Below are 19,028 nucleotides of genomic sequence, written 5' to 3' on the forward strand. Positions count from 1 at the left end.
AATTTTAGGTTTAATGAAACCAAAATTACTAGAATATCCTCGTCTTCTACTTCTAACATACGACTGAAAACCCTAATTTCCTCTGCCTCACTTTATTTTTTCACTGACTTATGTCTATTTTTTTTGTTTCACTTGTGGGGTTTTTACTCAACTATTATAGATTTTCATCTCAACATCTGATTTCTAAATTAAAAACCTATAAAAAGTGAGTTATATAGATCTCCCAATAAGTCTATCGCAACGCTATATTGTCTTTGCCAGCTCAAACAAATTGTATTATTCTGGTAAGACTTTACAGCTGTCAAAAATGCCTACTTAATCTACCACAAAAAAGAAGTCAACCAGTACACTACTAAAACTATTTCAAAAAACAAAGAAAGTATACCAAAAATATCTGTCAAGGACTAAGTCTGTCACATAAATCTGTCGCAACATGTCATTAGTCTACCATAAATATCTTCCCTATCTTTTAAATCTATCGATTTACCCGCTCAAAACATAATTCTATCATCAAAGGTAGTTCCTCTACCAACTTAATCTAACGCAATCATATATCTATCAAATTAATCTACTTTAACCATAAGTGTACCAACACTACAACTAAGTCCACTGATTAAATCTAACGTACCCTTTCAATCTGCCACCTTAATATACCAACTATAACTACTGATTTTATGTACCAGAAAAATGTATCGTCAAAGAACCGGTAGACTTTCTCCCAGTTCCCAATGTTTTTTATTTTCCACTAATGGTATTAGCTGTAATTGCGTTCTTTCTCAACACCAATTTTAAGAATAGTATAGATAAAGAATTTATTCTAGTAATTACCAACAACTATGTGCTACTTTTATAATAAGAAAATTTTTATATAATATTATAGTAATTCTCTCTTATATAGCTATTCGGAGATAAGATAACGTACTACTCAAGATGGAACACATGTTAACTTCTCAGTGGATATTTCCAAATGTTCACCTTCTTGGAATTGTCTACTGAATACGAAATTCGACCCGAACAGAGCGTGTGATACATTATACTCACAATTACAAATACGTATCCGAAGATATTTTACCACATTGAAAATTAAAATAAAGGAACAACAATTAAATAAATAAATAAAGAGGACAGTTGTGCTCAAAAAGATTAAATATCTCTGTCACCTGCAGGCTCCAACAACAAGTCTTTATTCTCAAAGATTTGCTTTGTGACGCGTGGGCATATATACTTAGAAAAATCATGTTAAGTTTCTACTAATTTAATTATACAAAAAGTTTTAAATTTAACCAAAATATTCTTTTTTTATCAACTGATATTATATAAATTAGAAAGATACATAGTGAATTACGATTTAGCCGGCAGAAAACAAGAATATTCTCGAAATTTAAAGTCCAAAAGAAAGAAATTAAGCCGACAAACAAACAGAAGTTCCCGGAAACATAAAACGAAACCAAAGTAAAAATTATAAAATATAGAAATTAAACCCAAAACAGAAGATGAATCTTTAAAATAAAGAAATAGACAACAACGCTAAACCCTCACATGATACAACCAAAATATTCTATTCTCAAATTTTTTCTTAAAAAAAGAAAAGAAAAGAAAATTTATGCTTTTATTTAGGAGAATTAAATTCGATGGAACATCTTTTTAATTTAAAAAGATTTAATTACTTTACAAAATGCAGATTAAAAACTATTATTAAAAAAATTGATTTAAAAAAAAATCAATAATGAAAACGCCGATGATTCGAGGAAGAGAAGAGGAGAACCGCGTGAAGCGAGCTCTCAAAATCAATCGTGTTCTTAACGTGACCCCATTGTTTCTCAAACACGATCATCAAGAATAAACATTAATTTTGAGAAGACAAAAAACAGAGAGAGCAAAAAAAAAAAGTAAAACCAAACATAATGTTGTGTTCCAGATCTAAACTAGTGTTGTGTATTCTTTCTTCGCTTCTTCTTGTCGCCACTGCAACATCGTTTACTGGTAAAAAATACTACTGTCACAGATACATTTTTTAAATGTACTTCATTTATTAATCGTATCGATTCAAGTTCTTAAGGGATTTGGATTGTTTTTAAGGGTTTGGTAAGAAGGAAGAAGAAGGAGGTGTAGAAGAATGGACCAGGACAACAACAAGTGTAATAGAAAGAGTTATTGCAGAGGAAACTGGAGGAAACTCATCTTTGATTTTGGCTGCAAAGAGAACCAAAAGAAAAGATCCTCAAGATGATTTCAAGCTTTACACTGGTGGATGGAATATTAGCAATTCTCATTATTGGACTGTGAGTCGTTTTTTTTTTCTGTGGTCCAAAACATTTCTTTTGTTGGGTGTATGTAATCTCTCTCCTTCCTTGTTGGGTATGCTTCATGTTGCCATGGGTTCTTCTTAGATTCCTGAATTTTGACTAAAGTTTCAATCTTTAGTAAAGATTGGCTAGGGAGGTGTAATTATGCTCACTATGAATTAATCAATGGATTAGGTCACAGACTATTTGGGTTTGGTTTGTTTGATTTGGGTTCTTCTTAGATTCCTTTATTTTGATTTAAAGTTTTGATCTTTACTATCAAAACTCTGGGTAAGTGAAGTTTGATTGTTTTGATGTGTATTTATTATGCTCAATGAAAAAATTAGGATACTTAGCTAGCCTTCTTGATTGGTACAGTTTCGTGCTAATATGGATGGAAGATTTTTTGAAAACAATGGATAAATATTTCATCTTTATGAAATTGGATTAGCATTCATAGCTAGCCTTCTTGTTTGAATCAGTTTTGTGCTTATATGAATGAAAGATGTTTGAAACCAATCGATAGTTTTTCATCTTTGTGACGAGTGTGGAGGATATTGTTATAAACTTTTGACTAAAACAAACTCTCTCATTCTTTGGTTGTGGTGCAGTCTGTTGGTTATACGGCAGCGCCTTTCATTATAATCGCATTAGTGTGGTTTGTGTTCTTCGGGCTATCGTTGTCTCTGATTTGCCTTTGTTATTGCTGCTGTGCCCGTCAACCTTACGGCTATTCTCGAATTGCTTACGCTCTGTCCCTTATCCTCCTCATATTGTTCACAATTGCAGCAATGTAATTCTCATTACTCTCCTTTTACTTTGCTCACCCTTGTTTCTAGCGGTTAATTTCTGGAGTTGACTGCGGTATCTTGTGTTTGATATTCCAGAATAGGATGTGTTTTCCTTTACACGGGTCAAGGGAAATTTCATGCTAGCACAACCGATACTTTGGACTATGTGGTGAGTCAGGCAAACCTCACGTCAGAAAACCTTAGGAATGTGTCAGATTATCTCAACGCTGCTAAGAAGGTGGACGTGCAGTCCTCCATTCTGCCAAAGGATGTTCTTGCGAGCATTGATAACATACAGGGAAAGATTAACTCCTCCGCCACAACTCTTTCTGTCAAAACAATGGAGAACCAAGACAAGATTCAAAATGTCTTAGACAACATGTAACAAATCCAGTACCATATTGTTATTTTTCATCTGTTTTCACCTTCTTGCTTTATATAATTCGTGTCTCTATTTCTTGCAGGAGACTTGCGCTCGTCATCATCGCTGCCGTGATGCTTTTCCTTGCATTTATTGGATTTCGTAAGTCCTAAGTCGTCTAGTTATATGCATCAGCAAATGTCTAGAGATTAATATTTGATTAAAACTCCCAGCAAGCACTTAACTTGGTGATTTTTTTTTTTCACAGTTCTCTCTATCTTTGGACTGCAGTGCCTTGTGTACACGTGAGTGAAGAAGTCTCATTCTTATGTTCCCGTTTACGATGGTTCCAATCTCGTGTTGAAATTGTGTTTGTGATTATCAATGGTTAGGTTGGTGATTCTTGGTTGGATTCTCGTCACGGGTACCTTCATCTTGTGTGGTGGATTTCTGCTTCTACACAAGTGAGTTCTGTTCTCTCTCTACCATTTTGTCTTACTCAAATGCATTGAAAGATTTCTCAAACAAACAAAAAAAAACTTCGTCTACTTTGTCAGCGTTGTAGGGGATACATGTGTTGCCATGGACCAATGGGTCCAACACCCAACAGCTCACACGGCTCTAGACGATATTCTACCATGTGTTGATAATGCAACCGCGAGAGAAACATTGACTCGGACTAAGCTTGTGACATACCAGTTGGTCAACCTTCTTGACACTGCCATCAGCAACATGGCCAACAGGAACTTGCCACCTCAACTTCGGCCCTTGTATTACAACCAGTCGGGTCCTCTAATGCCCCTTCTCTGTAACCCCTTCAACGCTGATCTGTCAGACAAACAGTGCCAGCCTGGTGAGGTCCATCTGAACAATGCTACTGAGGTAAATCTATGATTCCATCTGTATATTTCTAAATTTTCAAAATCACAACTAGAAATTGAAATCAAAAGATTCAAATTGAATGCAGAACATTCTTAAAAGTAGTGTAGAATTTGTATCACAGTCTGTCTTATGATTCGGTATTTATGCAGGTGTGGAAGAACTTCACTTGCCAAATTGTAACACCGGGAACATGCAGCACACAGGGACGTTTGACTCCTAAGCTTTACAACCAGATGGCTGCAGCAGTTAATGTAAGCTATGGTCTATACCGGTATGGTCCGTTCTTGGCAGACCTGCAAGGGTGTGACTTCGTGAGGTCTACATTCACTGATATAGAGAGGGATCATTGCCCTGGACTGAAGAGATACACAAAGTGGATCTATGTGGGTCTTGTATTGGTGTCTGCAGGCGTAATGTTGTCTTTGGTGTTTTGGGTTTTATATGCGCGGGAGAGGAGGCACCGGGTTTATACAAAAGACTACAATGCCATGCACTCTGAAGATCCACGAAGCAAGGGCCATTGAGATATTATCTTCTTTTGCGGGTTCGCAGTGTACATTATGTGTGACAGTTTGGTGATCTTATGTGTAGTAACTGATGGGAGGAATCTTTGATTGTCATTGTTGTCATTAATACTTTTTTTTATATTGCTTTGTGGTACTACAAGATTGCTTTCTGTTTTTTTTTTTACCTAAGATCGTACAGATCTGTAGTGTTATTTATTTAACCAACACTTCTCTTGTGTTTAAAGACCATTTCCTGGCGACTTCCCTGTAGGCTTTATACGTAGATTAGTGTTTCATCTTGTAATTGTAGTCTCCATCACACCACTACAGGTATAATGACTTCGAGAAGTGAGAATCCATCACCTCCTTGTAAATCATTACCTATAAACTTCATGATGTTTTTTATTTATTTATTATATAAGGTTAATCAGTCAATCTTTGTTTTCGACTGAGATTTCCATATTTGAAAGGTTTCAAGAGAATGATTTTCCGAGTTTATGCAATGGAGGCGAGTTATATAAAGACGATATAGCAAAGAGTCAAATTATATGATGTTTTTCCTAGTATGGCCCATACTAGCTAACGGATTTACTAACTCTACTATTTTCTATCTTTCAAATAAATCTTATTTTAATCCACGTAAATGTTTGATATTTTAGTTGTTAGCATTTGTAAATTAATGTGTTTTACCATCTATCTTAACATTTTTGTAATACATTTTTGTGTTATTCTCTTTTTTTTTTTGCAAACAATTTCCACTATTATCCTTAGGTTTAGCCAATTAATCAAAGTTCATTAAGATTATTTGTATAAACCTTATTATTGGATCGGGTTAAATACAAACTAACAAACCCGATTGCTGTAAACGGATCCTCTTTAATTGTGTCGGGTCGGTTTACAATCGATAAACAACATCTGATTTCCACTCTCGGATCCTCTTTAATTCTTAATATAATGTTAAGATAGAAAGATTTTTATGACTTTACTAAGCAGACTCTCTATTATTTACTGTATTTAATCAATTCATATAATATAGCAATTCCTATATGTTTATAGAAACACATATAATTATATCTTTGAAAAAAAATACTTAGGTTCACTCCTAGGGTGAACCTTCTTATTCACTTCTTCCTTTTCAACCAATCAAAATCTTCTATGCATTATCTTGTTTAAAAAAATAAATCAAAATTAAATTAAAATGCAAAACAGATGAAAGAAACAATTCTGTATATTTTTATTAAAGAAAGTTAAATATTGGCTTGGTTTAGATTTTACAATTAAAACGAAATTAGATGTCAGTTTGAGTTTACAAATGAAGTGGTTAGGGTTTAGATTTTACAATTAAAACGAAATTAGATGTCAGTTTGAGTTTACAAATGAAGTGGTTAGGGTTTAGATTTTACAATTAAAACGAAATTAGATGTCAGTTTGAGTTTACAAATGAAGTGGTTAGGGTTTAGATTTTACAATTAAAACGAAATTAGATGTCAGTTTGAGTTTACAAATGAAGTGGTTAGGGTTTAGATTTTACAATTAAAACGAAATTAGATGTCAGTTTGAGTTTACAAATGAAGTGGTTAGGGTTTAGATTTTACAATTAAAACGAAATTAGATGTCAGTTTGAGTTTACAAATGAAGTGGTTAGGGTTTAGATTTTACAATTAAAACGAAATTAGATGTCAGTTTGAGTTTACAAATGAAGTGGTTAGGGTTTAGATTTTACAATTAAAACGAAATTAGATGTCAGTTTGAGTTTACAAATGAAGTGGTTAGGGTTTAGATTTTACAATTATAATGAAATTATATACCAGTTTGAGTTTATAGATAAGCGATTTAAGTTTTTAATTTTATAATAATATATACAGATTTTGTTTCCTTATTTTATAAGGAGATAAATGAATAAGTTCTTAAATGTATTATGACATGTCAGATTCTCATTGACTAAAATAAGTAGAAGTGAAAAAAAGGGTTCACCTTAGGAGTGAACTCAAGAATTTTTCATCTTTGAATAATATCTTAATAATCTCCTAAATATATAGAAACTCGATTACATCTTTGGTAATTGGTAAGATCTCATTATCGTTAAATATGCAGTATAAATCCAATATACCAACTTTCTATAAATTATAAGCCTAACTTATCGGACCTATAATGGTGTAGTCGCAATGATCTATAACTGATCATATTGAAAGATAATTCCATACCAATCTTCCCTAAATCAGATCAAATCAGATCGCAAAAAAAAAATCTTCTAACCTTGCGAATCAAGGCTTCGTGCGACTAACAGTGATGAAACCCTACCTACCACCTTAAACACTACATAAGTGTGCCATTCACCATTCACACATCCACCGCCACACACACAACCATATTTCATTGCAAAAACCCACTCCTACGAAAATCTGAAATGGATGCTTCATTTGCCTACTTAATAGACGTTTTTGTATAGATATAGATTATTATTTTTGTTATATTATAACTAAATAATTTTCTTTCTTTTTTCTAGATGTGCTTGGCCAAATTGTTACTATTAGGAGATGCAAATGCTAGAGTTGAACAACAAGCCAACAAGCTTCATTTCGAAATAAGAAATTGAAAGTGAGTTTAATAGACTTTGATATATATAATTTAGAGCTCTTTTCATTGTATGATATAAAAATAATTTATACTACTTTTTGTATAGTGATGAGAGACAAATATTGTCGTGTACTTAATTTAATTTATATATTAATTTAATTTTGAATAAAATCAGTTTATCATTTCTATTTGTTTCTTCGATTTATTTTAACTTTTACTGAGTATTGTTTTTTTTAAAGTCAGTTTCCTTAGTCACAAAATCAAATATATATGTCATATACATATTAAAAAATCAAACTATTATAAAACGGGGTTATATGGTGAGATAGGTTATTACAATAAAATAAAATAAAAGAATCATCGAGCATTGGTTAAATCGTCATTATTTATTTGGTTAACACCTCAATAATAATAATAATAATAATAATAATAATAATAATAATAATAATAATAATAATAATAATAATAATAATAATAATAATAATAATAATAAAAGAATTATTATTTTCAACTAACTTTATTTCTCAGACATTTAAAATTGAAAACTTGAATATAACATAACAACCCAATCTTTTGAATTTATGTATAAGTTGTGATTCATTCAGATTACTTTTATAAAGTTCTGAAGTTAGTCATACTTCATATTTGAAAATATATTAAAATTTGATACATTATGATAACTTTTTTTTGTAAATAAATCTATCTTATTCATTATAAATTTTAATATAGACTCTTATAGTTTAAAATTACTATTTAATTTAAAAAGTACAAATACTTATGTTTATTTCAAATTTAACTCAAAGAAACTGATTAATGGGCTGTATTAAGTCTTACAAATATAAATATATTGACAAATAGAAATGTGTTTTACTCATACATTATTTTAGCAAATATGAGTTGTATTATATTAACAATACACATATAGTACTTATAATTCTTTCAGATCCAACACATAAATTCAATAACAATTAACACTGCAACATCTATACTTAAAATCAAACAAATTTAATAATTCTGTAACACAAAATCATAAAGTTATATCAAAATAAAAAATTGTCTCGTGGTATACCACAGAGTAAATCCTAGTTGTTATCATTTATTTAAAGTTTTTTTTTCTGTCTTCCAGGGTGGGCGTTCCGGTTTGAAGCTGAGTATTTTGAGTTTTCGAGTTTAGAAATATAGGATCCATTCCACAATTTCTATATTCTGGTTTGGATCGGTTATTTTGGATTTAGATTACGATTAACCAAAATTTGAAAACTTAAATTTTAGTATCCAAATATGTCCAAATAGAAAATATATAAACTATTTCAAAAAGTTAGTATTTTTATCCAAATTTATTAAAAATAGTTTAATACCTAAAAAAAATATCCACTAATATACAAAATCTGAATATTTTGGACATTTAGATGATTATAAATAAATATAAAAATATTACTAATATATTACTATTATATATTTATATTATCAGTGTATTTGAGTATTCATCCAGATTCAGGTTTTCGATTCTTGAAATTTAGAGCCCACTATGATATTTTGTAATTTCAGGGTTAGATTTGCATCGAGTTCAAATCGATTCATCTGGTTCGATTATTTTTGTCATGTTTCTTCCATATAATAGTTGTAGTTATGAAAATTCCAACAATAAAACTAACATTTTACAAAAAAAAATTCAATGGTGTTAATAAGATTAATATTCTATACAAAGAAAAGTTATGAATTTTAAAATAATTAAATATTTTTTTAAAGAAATGATAATTATACAACATTAAATAATCAAGTATGAACTTGAGATTGTTTTTTTTTTTTTTGAAAATTATTTTCATTATAATTGGTTTGAATTTAATGTGTACACTTTTACAGTAACCAAAATTTGTGAATAAAAGTTACATGAAATATTATATAGATAACTAAATTATTCAATTTTTCCTAGATTAAAATTTAATCCCTCACGAAAAAAATCTATTTTTTTTAAATAGCTAATCCCTTAAATAATGAATAATCAGGATAAAAATCTAGATTACACCAATCAAAAATCATCTTAATTCTTATCATGTGTCGACATAGCAATTAATCTGTCTATAAATCAGATCTTACCTCAAAGACCAAAAAACCCTAGTCGTACCAAAATCTAGGGTTTACCTTGACCGGATCTAGACACATAAGCTGTTGAGGTTCTCTCCTCTTATTCTCTCTCTCTTTCTCTCCCTGTCTCTTGGTCTCCTGTAGATTTTTTTTTGTTAAAAGTTGAACACTTTCTGTCTTCTCATCTCTTACAGGAGTGTTTTTTTTGTGTGTGTTCAATTTTGAGTAGCTATGGAAGTGGTTGCTGCTGCTGGGTCAATGGTGACGCAGAGTCAACAGACATGGGCTTGCTCTGTCACTGAGTCGCTTCTCATCCTTGTCGGAAAGAATCTGGCTTGTCTGCTCCTTGTGGTAAAGAACAGTTTTTTTTTCTTTCTTTATCAGTCTCCTTGTAGTGTAGATTTGCTTCTTGTTTCTCTGTTAGGATTGTAGTTGTGGTTGTTTGTATTGTATTTGATTTGCAAAGAACATTAGGGATTTTTCTTCTCTTTTGTCTTAATCCAAGGTTTATAGATTGAGAAATTGCTTCATATTTGCATATTCAGATTTCTGTTCTAAGGTCTAGATTTTGTGTTGATATTGTTGTGGTTTGAATTTAGCAATGTGCAGGTTTTTGATGGGTCTATAGTCTTCTGTGTAAATGGTTCTGGACTATGAAGTTGAATGTAGCTTAGAAAACAAAGTCCAGTGTCACTCTTTTTGTTAATTGGTCACTTTTATTTTGTGGGTTTTGCCAATTGTTGTTAACTCATTGTTTTGCCCACCGCTTGTGTGTTTCTTTGTGTTGAGGATGTGTTCTTGGAGTTGGTTAAGTAATAGAGCAAAACACAAATGAAGTCCCTCTTTGCAAGTTCGGATCTCTATACACAAGGACTGCAACAATGCAAATTTAGTTTTTTTTTTGTTTGTTGGTGGTTGTTATTTGCTTTCCTTTTTCGAGTATGATCCTTTTTAAACTTGTTTTCTCGCTTTTGAATTCCCTTTTCGACCAGTCTTGCATTAATGCATCATATCTTTATCACACATTCTGCTGTTTATTTCTGGCTTCCTATTTTAATAAGCATTCTTGTGTGATTGTCGCAGGCAGAATCATTGCTAATGGGGTTGATTGCTGTTGACCAGAGGTGAGTATGACGGGGTTCCTTTCCTTGTCTTATTGTCGAGGTGCAAGAGTTTTATCTAAATGAACCAATCTGGATTCATGTTTCTCTAGGTTGTCTCTGAAGGAAGGTTACAAAACAGGAAGCCGTGTTGAGGAAAACAAAGATGCCAGTGACAGTGACGATGACGATGATGATGATGAAGACGCTGATGAGGATGACGACGATGAGGATGATGCTAATGATGAAGATTTCTCAGGGGAAGAAGGGGAAGAAGCTGATCCAGAGGATGATCCAGTGGCCAATGGTGGAGGAGACAGTGATGATGATGATGATGACGACGATGATGAGGAGGGTGATAATGATGATGATGGAGATGAGGACAATGAGGATGAGGAAGATGATGACGATGTTCGCCAGCCACCCTCTAAGAAGAGAAAATGAATCATGTGTTAACAAGTGTTTGTGCTTTGGATGGTTAAGACTTGAAGAGGATGATCTTCTGTGTTGGTTTACGTAGTGTAGGGATACTTCTTGTCCTCTTATTGAGATTTCATCTTGTGTTGGTTACCATTTGTTGTCATGTGTGATTTTTTTTCGATGTGGATTTTAGTTATCTTCTGTGTTTAGAATGCTTGGTCTCTTCTTCTTTTCTTTGTTTCCACATCTGCCTACGGTGGTTAGCGGCATGAATGCCCACCGTGGTTGGCAGTTTCTTGGTTGCTGTTGATGTTTCTCTTGCCATTGTTGCAGCAGCTGTTTAGTCGTTAACACTTACTTAGTGTATTAATATGGTAGGCACAATTCATGTGGTCGAACAACGTACACCTTCGCAATAAGAGAAACGAATCTAAGAAGAAACCTAGGAGCTTTTATAGTAAGAGCTTTCTCCATATGTCCTTTTTAGGAATATTTTACGTTGTTGTTCTTTTGAGTTTCAACTAACAGACTTTTGGCGTACTTCTCCAATGCCACGATACAAAGGTGAAGGTTCTAAGACTACCACCCTCTACACAATTTGTAAGGTACGGAACATAGAAATTATGTAAGCTTTTATGGTAAGAGCTTACATAGAAGTCTCACAACCCATCATATCTCAGCTGACTTGTCAACTTGAAGTAGTTCAGACTATCAGTAACCAACTCTTCTTCTTTTAAACGAAGGGCCCTTTTCGAAGTTTATTTCAGATGTTTAACAAATCCTATATAAACCCTTCATTTTTTTGTCTTCATCATTAGGTTCTCTCTTTCCCTCTCTCACTTAACTGTTAAAATTTGTAGTCTGATTATCTTATAGGTGTAAAGGTTTTGGTTGAAATCAAATTTACAGAAAAACCAATTCCAAAATAATATTAAGGCTCGTGAACCAATCCTTAGAACTTAGAAAGATTGACAAGACACTGAGAAAATAGTACAAACTGTGATCATCTAGTTCAATAGTAAAAATTCTTGCAAATGGCAATCACTATAGTTAAGTTGATCATGCTGATGCCCGAAATCCGTGAACCAAGACACCACTCTTCCTCCCACCTACTGAATACACGAACAAAGTAAATTAGATCATATGGAACCACAAACATAAGAAACCAAAATTGTATGAGTCTCTTCAAAGCATAAGATTCCAAAAAGCAATCCACAAAAATGGATATGAAGATGTTTAGCAACACATATTGATAGAAGAGTTAAACCAGTTTAGGCGTCTCTGACATATACATGAATCAGAATAGTATCAACACATCAAAATGAAAACTTTGGTCCTCTCAGACCAGCAAACAAACTAACAAGACATCATACTGAAATGATTGAGATCCATCTATACAAAGAAGAACATTCTATACTATAATCAAATGGAACTCATTTCTTCAAAAACCCCAACTTGACTTCAAAAGAGAGCACTCTAACGTTGACCTACAAATTCAGTCGAAACATCGAGCTAACCATTCTATATTAGAGAATCTGACAGAAACCATTTCTTCAATTACTAATTTTGATCTCATTAAATCGAATACTTATAAGTTTACTGGTGAAATTCAATCAAAACAAGCTAACCACAGAGATTAAGAAAGACTAACCATGTCAAGGAAGCTTTCCTGACCGGAAAACAGCAAACTTTGTCATGTCCGAATTTGAGAACTCAATCTTGTTCTCTGTAAGAAACTCCTCAATCATGGTCTTAACACGCTCTGGTTCTTCTGTCTCACATTCAATCTCAAAACATTTCCCAAAAGCATACTTGGTCTCATCAACCTCAAGTTTGACACCTCTCCACTCATACACATTCCTAACATTCTCAAACCCACCTAAACAAACAAACCCTAGAAAGTCTTTAAACCCATACTCCTCTTGAACCCTTTTCAAAACCCTAGATCCAACGGCTGAGAGCTTATCCGGTGAATCAACACATTCTTTACCAACACCATAGTCAATCTCCTCTTCATCTTCCTCCACACGGCTAATCCCATTAGCCAGAGTCGGTTTCGCCTTGAGGGAGACGATACAACGAGGAGGCGGAGCAGAAACGGCGGCAGCGTTTTGGAGGAAGCGGAGGCGGAGGACGGCGCGGCGGAGGGAGAGATCGTTTTTGGGTGTGTCGAAGAAGATATTGCGTTGGTGAAGGGTTTTGAGGTGGAAAGGAGTGAGGAGAGTGGTGAGACGGAGATGAGCAGCGGCGGTTAGGAGACGGAGCTTGACTTCGACTTCCATGGAAGTTTTCAGGAGAGGCCGATTCTGTCGGATTTGGAAGAAGGGTTTTTGTGTTTTGGGTCTATAAGGTGGAGGAGAGAGGAGGACGAAGCTGTTGTAGCGGTGGTGGTGGTGGTGGTGGGAGGTTGAGATTTGCGTGATTGTTCAAGCTCCTCGCGGTCTTCGATTTTGAGTTGGATTTTTGTGGGTTTTCTTCTCAACATTTCGGAATCAAGCGACCGACCGACCACTCTGCATCGGCAATCTCAATTTCTTTATAGGGTTGCTGTGACGGATTTGTCTCGGCCTCGGCCCGTTTTAAAACCGGCCCGTTTTAATAAATGAAACTAAGAATGTAATAAACTAATATATTTTCAGACTCAAATATATATTTATAAATATATTCTCAAACTAATAATTCCGATCATGAGAAGTTTTTAAAGAGTTAGATGTTAGCAGTTTTCGTTACATCTATTTGTTATTTAATAATGTAGTATAGGATTTTTCTATAAAATAAATTTAGGGTTCTTAAAACATGTTATTAGATTGTTTTTTTTGGTAAATTTTAAAAGTGTTTTTCGTATTCTATGAAAATTTGTTTATATTTATCATAACAGTTTAAATATAAACCAAACAAAATATTATAGAAGAACTATATTAACTGAAAATAGGGTAGCAAACCTACATGGAAGTACCTTTTTTGCAGTCAATTGAATCTATTTTCGTAGATTTGGTTCACGCCTTAGCACATCCTGCATTATGACAAAAATTGTATAAAATTAGTATATAATGATAGATGAAATTAACTTAAATCTATATATATCTATGTATATCAAATAGTTGCAAAATAAAATAAAAGAGAGAAGTATATAAGTTTTAAATAGAATTGCAGAAACTGAACTTATGCATACCATTTTCGATACCTTTTTCTAATGGTTTTGTCCTTCTTTATTATAAGGTTTACTGAATCTGTCAACTTTAATGTTTAAAGTGATATGCATTGACTAAACTTATGCATGCCATTTTTAAAACAGTAAAAGATGGTTTTGTCATTTTATATTTTAATGTTTTCTCGCTTATGTATTTTTCCTATAAGTTATTGCTATCATATATGTAAAATAATATTGATCTAAGATATAAGCGAATCAAAACGGTTATAAAAGATTTTGCAATATTATTATCTTATTTATTAACAAAATGTCGTAACGCTTAGGTACATTTTTTTTTTTTGAATCTAATGTTAAATTATATTCAAAAGAAAAATAAACTTGTTTACATTGTTAAATGCAAAGACTGTTTTGAAACTGAGAAATAAATCATCTTGAAATTAATCTAGCTGCAAACCAAACTTGAATTCGACAGCCACCCCCCTCCCCAATGGTGCTCATGCGATTTCGGACATTCTTGTTAATGAGCTTAGGTACGTATTTTGCATATAAAAGAAAGCAATATATGTCATTTGAGAAGATATCTTCTTCCGATTATTTTCCCCAAAATATTAAAAACATCTTTCACAAAAAATGAATGAATATGATAGAGTCAAATATCTACATTCATGGAGATCTGGCTGGAAGATTCAAGTGAAGGTGTTGAGGAAGTGGAGGAAAGTGTCTCAGGGCGATGCCACAATTCAACTAATTATGTGTGATGCATTTGTAAGTATATAGAGATTAAAATGGTTGAAAGGGTTGAAATGCATCATATATAGTTCGTTGAATTGTAGCATCGCCCTGAGACACTTTCCTCCACTTCCTCAACACCTTCACTTGAATCTTCCAGCCAGATCTCCATGAATTGATGTTTTTAATATTATGGGAAAAATAATCGGAAGAAGATATCTTCTCAAATGACATGTATTGCTTTCTTTTATAGGCAAAATACATACCTAAACGTTACAACATTTTGTTAATAAATAAGATAATAATTTTGTAAAATCTTTTATAACTGTTTTGATTCCCTCATATCTTGGCTCAATATTCTTTTACATATATGATAGCAATAACTTATAGGAAAAAGACATAAGCGAGAAAACGTTAAAATATAAAACGACAAAACCATTTTTTACTGTTTAAAAATGGCATGCATAAGTTTAGTCAATGCAGTTCACTTTAAACATTAAAGTTGGCAGATCCAATAAATGTTATAATAAAAAGGACAAAACCATTTTGAAAAAGTTCTTAAAAATGGCATGCATAAGTTCAGTTTCTGCAATTCTATTTAAAGTTATATATTTCTCTCTTTTATTTTATTTTGAAACTATTTGATATACATAGATATATGTATATAGATTTAACTTAATTTCATCTATCATTATATACTAATTTTATACAATTTTTGTCATAATGCAGGATTTGCTAAGGGATGAACCAAATCTAAGAAAATGGATTCAATTGACTGCAAAAGGTACTTCCATGTAGGTGAAACGACCTGACCCGTTTTTTTTTAAAATAATAAATAATAATAATAGTAACTACAACTAGTGGTCCCATACCCACCTAACCAAAATCATAACCAACAGTGGAAAACCAATACCAATAAAAATCCAATAAATAATAACCAATAATCAAATATGAAACCAGCAACCTAGCAATAATCGAATAACCAATCATCAGAAAACATGAAACCAGCAACCTAGCAATTTTTCTAATGACCCAACTCTAGCAACCTAGAAATGCCAAACAACATCCAATCGAGTCCCTAGAACATCCTCCTCTTCATTGCCTTGATTCCACAATCACACTTTGCCTTTACCTTTGCCACAGAAGAAATCTAACCCAAACACACGAAGAAAACGCTCCTAGGAAGCTCCTACAACGATCCCAGCTACAGATCTCTACAGAAACAGTTTCCAACCCCAAGAAATCACCAAGAACACTCAAGAACACCAAGAATTCTTCTCTCTCTCTTTCGTTTCTCTCAAAAGCGGCCAAAATCGACTAATGAGACAAAAGAAACGATTTAACGGTTTTTCTTTTCCCTTTGCCCAAAACGCAACGTTTCACTTAAGTCAAAACGCAGAAGCTGAACCTGCATCGACTGATGCTCCTCCAGCATCGACCGATGCACATCCCCAAACCGGGATTTTGGTTCGCGGATGTTACAATTCTCCCCCACCAATTTAGATTCGTCCTCGAATCTCGAACAACCATCAGTCAAGGACTCCCGTGCAACCGTCTCCAAGGTCTGCACTCCTCCAACCGGTCTACGAAAGGTCACCTCTAGGCGATAGACTCACGCTCTAGGTATTATTTGCTCTCGACTTTTGGACTTTCCTTTACTCACAGACCTAAACCTTGAGTTTTTATTGGCTCCTCATCAGACCAAAGCCTGCATGCCATAATATTGGCTCCTCGTCGGGTCTAAGCCTGCATGCCATAATATATAAGGAAGTCCAATACTCGTCCCTCGGATCGCCACCCTACAGCGCGCCCCCGAATCGTCATCCGAAGTCGATATACCAATCATACTCTCAAGACACAAAGTCTTAGAATATGACGGTACTAGGAGAACCAAAGTTCCCCAAGAGTCGCGAGCAAACAATTCTGAACACGTCTGAGTCATATCCCTATCCAGGTTTCCTTTCCATGGCTCGCGTAAGACAACACGATGTCCTACCAACCACATATCCCCTCACTGGAATACCTCATGACCACACAAGGATCATCTCACTGCCCCACTAGCCGCCACAAAGGCCAAACAAATGTCCTAAACAGGACCGTCACAAAGGCCAAACAAATGTCCTAAACAGGATCGCCACAAAGGCCATCTATCCCGAAGGACCATCACAAAGACCATCTGTCCCGAAGGACCGTCACAAAGACCATCTGTCCCGAAGGACCGTCACAAAGACTATCTGTCCCGAAGGACCGCCAAAACAGGCACTCTGGCTAAACAGCCCGCCACAAAGGCCACACAATTGGCTAAACAGCTCGCCACAAAGGCCACACACGGCTAAACAGCCCGCCACAAAGGCCACAAAAGACCGCCACACACGAGCAAAATGACTTAAAAGTCCATCACAAAGGCCTCACAAGCCCCTCCAAGGCTCACAATCACTAAAAATGGACAAATTCTAACTCACATAAAACTTTCCATTTTTAGACTTTCCACTTCTGGAAACTTTCCACTTATAGAAACTTCTATTTCAGGAAACTTTCCCTCAAACCACTGCCTCACGGGAATTCCGTACCGCGAGCACCACCTCATCTTGTTACTTAGTCGCACAACCAACCACCTCAAGCGACCATGTAAACAAGAGAGATGGGCTGGAATACTCCATTCCCGCTCCAGTCACTGATTACAGATGGGACCAGCCTAGGCAAGCTCAAGTCGCGGCTTGCTTCTCATACCACTTCTTAAACCTTGCCTTCATCCTCGCCTCAGCCTCCCAAGTCTGCTCCTCAACACCATCACAATCCCAAAGGACTCTCATCAAAGGAATCTTCTTCTACCGAAGTTCCTTGATCCTCCTCTCGAGAACCCTTACTGGTCTCGCTTCCAAAGTCATGTTAGGCTGAAGATCCTCAGGAATCTTAGCCAACAACTGATCGTCCTCACGGAGACACTTCCACAACATAGACACATGGAAAACCTTATGGAATGCTCACATAACCTCAGGTAACTCAATTCTATATGCAACTGGTCCAACTCGCTCAATCACTTTGAACGGACCCATATACCTCTGACTCAACTTAGTCTCAGTTAATGACCTGTTCGGACCCCGCAACATGGCCATCTTGAGGTACACTCTATCTCCAACATGAAACTCAAGATCTCTCCTCCTCCTATCGGCATAACTCTTCTGCCGATCCTGAGCTTCCTTCATGTTCAGCTTGAGAATCCAAATCTTCTCCGAGGTCTCTTGAAAAAAATCTGCCCCATACATGCTCCTCTCCCCCACCTGAGTCCATCATAACGGTGTACGACACGATCTTCCATACAAAGCCTCATAAGGAGCCATGCCAATACTGGCCTGGTAACTATTGTTATAAGCAAACTCTACCAAGCTTAAATGATCTGCCCAATGGCCACCCCAATCCAACACACATATCCTCAACAAATCCTCCAACGTTTGGATCGTCCTCTCTGACTGTCCATCTGTCTGGGGATGAGAAGCTGTACTCATATGCACCTTAGGGCCCATCTCTGCCTGAAATGCCCTCCAGAACACCGAAGTGAACTTGGAATCCCTGTCAGACACAATGCTCACGGGCACCCCATGCAACCTGACTATCTCCTTCACATACTTCTTAGCCAAGACCGCTGCTCCATCAGTCTTCTTAATGGCCAGAAAATGTGCCGACTTAGTCAACTAGTCCACAATGACCCAAAAAGCATCAAACGTCCTGGACACTGGCAAACCAACCACGAAGTCCATAGTAATCATATCCCACTTCCACTCTGGAATGGGAAGTCTCTTCAACAATCCACTTGGTACCTGATGCTCAACCTTTACTAGCTGACACACATCGCACCTCGCAACCCAACTAGCCACATCCCTCTTTATCCCGACCCAGTGATAGTAGCTCCTGAGATTACGGTACATCTTAGTCGCTCCTGGATGAATAGAGAACATGCTCGCATGAGCCTCTCTCAGGATCTCCTGCCTCAACTCCTCATCCTTAGGCACACAAATCCGCCGATGCACCAGAATAGTACGATTAGCCGAAACATGATACTCTGAATCAACATCCTTTGAGGCATTCACCAGCCTCAAATCCTTCTCCTGAGCCAACCACACTCTGCTCAACAAATCTGCTC

The 19,028-nt window shown here is 35.1% G+C and overlaps 3 protein-coding genes across 5 annotated transcripts; 2 read left to right on the top strand and 1 right to left on the bottom strand.

Moving 5' to 3' along the window:
- LOC104700027 lies at positions 1,746 to 5,085 on the top strand. Its single transcript, XM_010415477.2, has 9 exons — positions 1,746 to 1,983; positions 2,080 to 2,282; positions 2,897 to 3,078; positions 3,173 to 3,457; positions 3,541 to 3,599; positions 3,706 to 3,742; positions 3,830 to 3,901; positions 3,995 to 4,319; positions 4,469 to 5,085. The coding sequence occupies exons 1-9, from the start codon at positions 1,905 to 1,907 to the stop codon at positions 4,841 to 4,843; spliced, it is 1,617 nt and encodes a 538-aa protein (XP_010413779.1). The 5' UTR covers positions 1,746 to 1,904; the 3' UTR covers positions 4,844 to 5,085.
- LOC104700038 (prostatic spermine-binding protein-like) lies at positions 9,454 to 11,317 on the top strand. 2 transcript variants are annotated; one of them, XM_010415484.2, is made up of 4 exons: positions 9,454 to 9,576; positions 9,717 to 9,838; positions 10,571 to 10,611; positions 10,701 to 11,317. In XM_010415484.2, the coding sequence occupies exons 2-4, from the start codon at positions 9,719 to 9,721 to the stop codon at positions 11,029 to 11,031; spliced, it is 492 nt and encodes a 163-aa protein (XP_010413786.1). In that variant the 5' UTR covers positions 9,454 to 9,576; positions 9,717 to 9,718; the 3' UTR covers positions 11,032 to 11,317. The 2 variants fall into 2 exon arrangements, with proteins under 2 accessions (XP_010413786.1, XP_010413789.1); XM_010415487.2 differs by having other exon boundaries at positions 9,461 to 9,838.
- On the bottom strand, positions 11,910 to 13,507 carry LOC104700048 (triphosphate tunel metalloenzyme 3). Of its 2 annotated transcripts, none has more exons than XM_010415503.2 (2): positions 12,659 to 13,507; positions 11,910 to 12,116 (listed from the first exon to the last, which is right to left on the bottom strand). In XM_010415503.2, exon 1 carries the CDS (start codon positions 13,287 to 13,289, stop codon positions 12,663 to 12,665), a length of 627 nt encoding a protein of 208 aa, XP_010413805.1. In that variant the 5' UTR covers positions 13,290 to 13,507; the 3' UTR covers positions 11,910 to 12,116; positions 12,659 to 12,662. The 2 variants fall into 2 exon arrangements, with proteins under 2 accessions (XP_010413805.1, XP_010413798.1); XM_010415496.2 differs by having other exon boundaries at positions 11,910 to 12,119.

This window comes from Camelina sativa, chromosome 1, assembly GCF_000633955.1.
Source record: "Camelina sativa cultivar DH55 chromosome 1, Cs, whole genome shotgun sequence".
NCBI classification, from domain to species: Eukaryota; Viridiplantae; Streptophyta; class Magnoliopsida; order Brassicales; family Brassicaceae; genus Camelina; species Camelina sativa.

Excerpts from the sequence above, each read along its gene's own strand:
- LOC104700038 (XM_010415484.2), top strand. The coding sequence starts at position 9,719 with ATGGAAGTGGTTGCTGCTGCTGGGTCAATGGTGACGCAGAGTCAACAG. Across the intron at positions 9,839-10,570 it reads TGGCTTGTCTGCTCCTTGTG|GCAGAATCATTGCTAATGGG; the intron begins GTAAAGAACAGT and ends TGATTGTCGCAG. Across the intron at positions 10,612-10,700 it reads TTGATTGCTGTTGACCAGAG|GTTGTCTCTGAAGGAAGGTT; the intron begins GTGAGTATGACG and ends ATGTTTCTCTAG.
- LOC104700048 (XM_010415503.2), bottom strand. The coding sequence starts at position 13,289 with ATGGAAGTCGAAGTCAAGCTCCGTCTCCTAACCGCCGCTGCTCATCTC.
- LOC104700027 (XM_010415477.2), top strand. The coding sequence starts at position 1,905 with ATGTTGTGTTCCAGATCTAAACTAGTGTTGTGTATTCTTTCTTCGCTT. Across the intron at positions 1,984-2,079 it reads CACTGCAACATCGTTTACTG|GGTTTGGTAAGAAGGAAGAA; the intron begins GTAAAAAATACT and ends ATTGTTTTTAAG. Across the intron at positions 3,743-3,829 it reads CTGCAGTGCCTTGTGTACAC|GTTGGTGATTCTTGGTTGGA; the intron begins GTGAGTGAAGAA and ends ATCAATGGTTAG.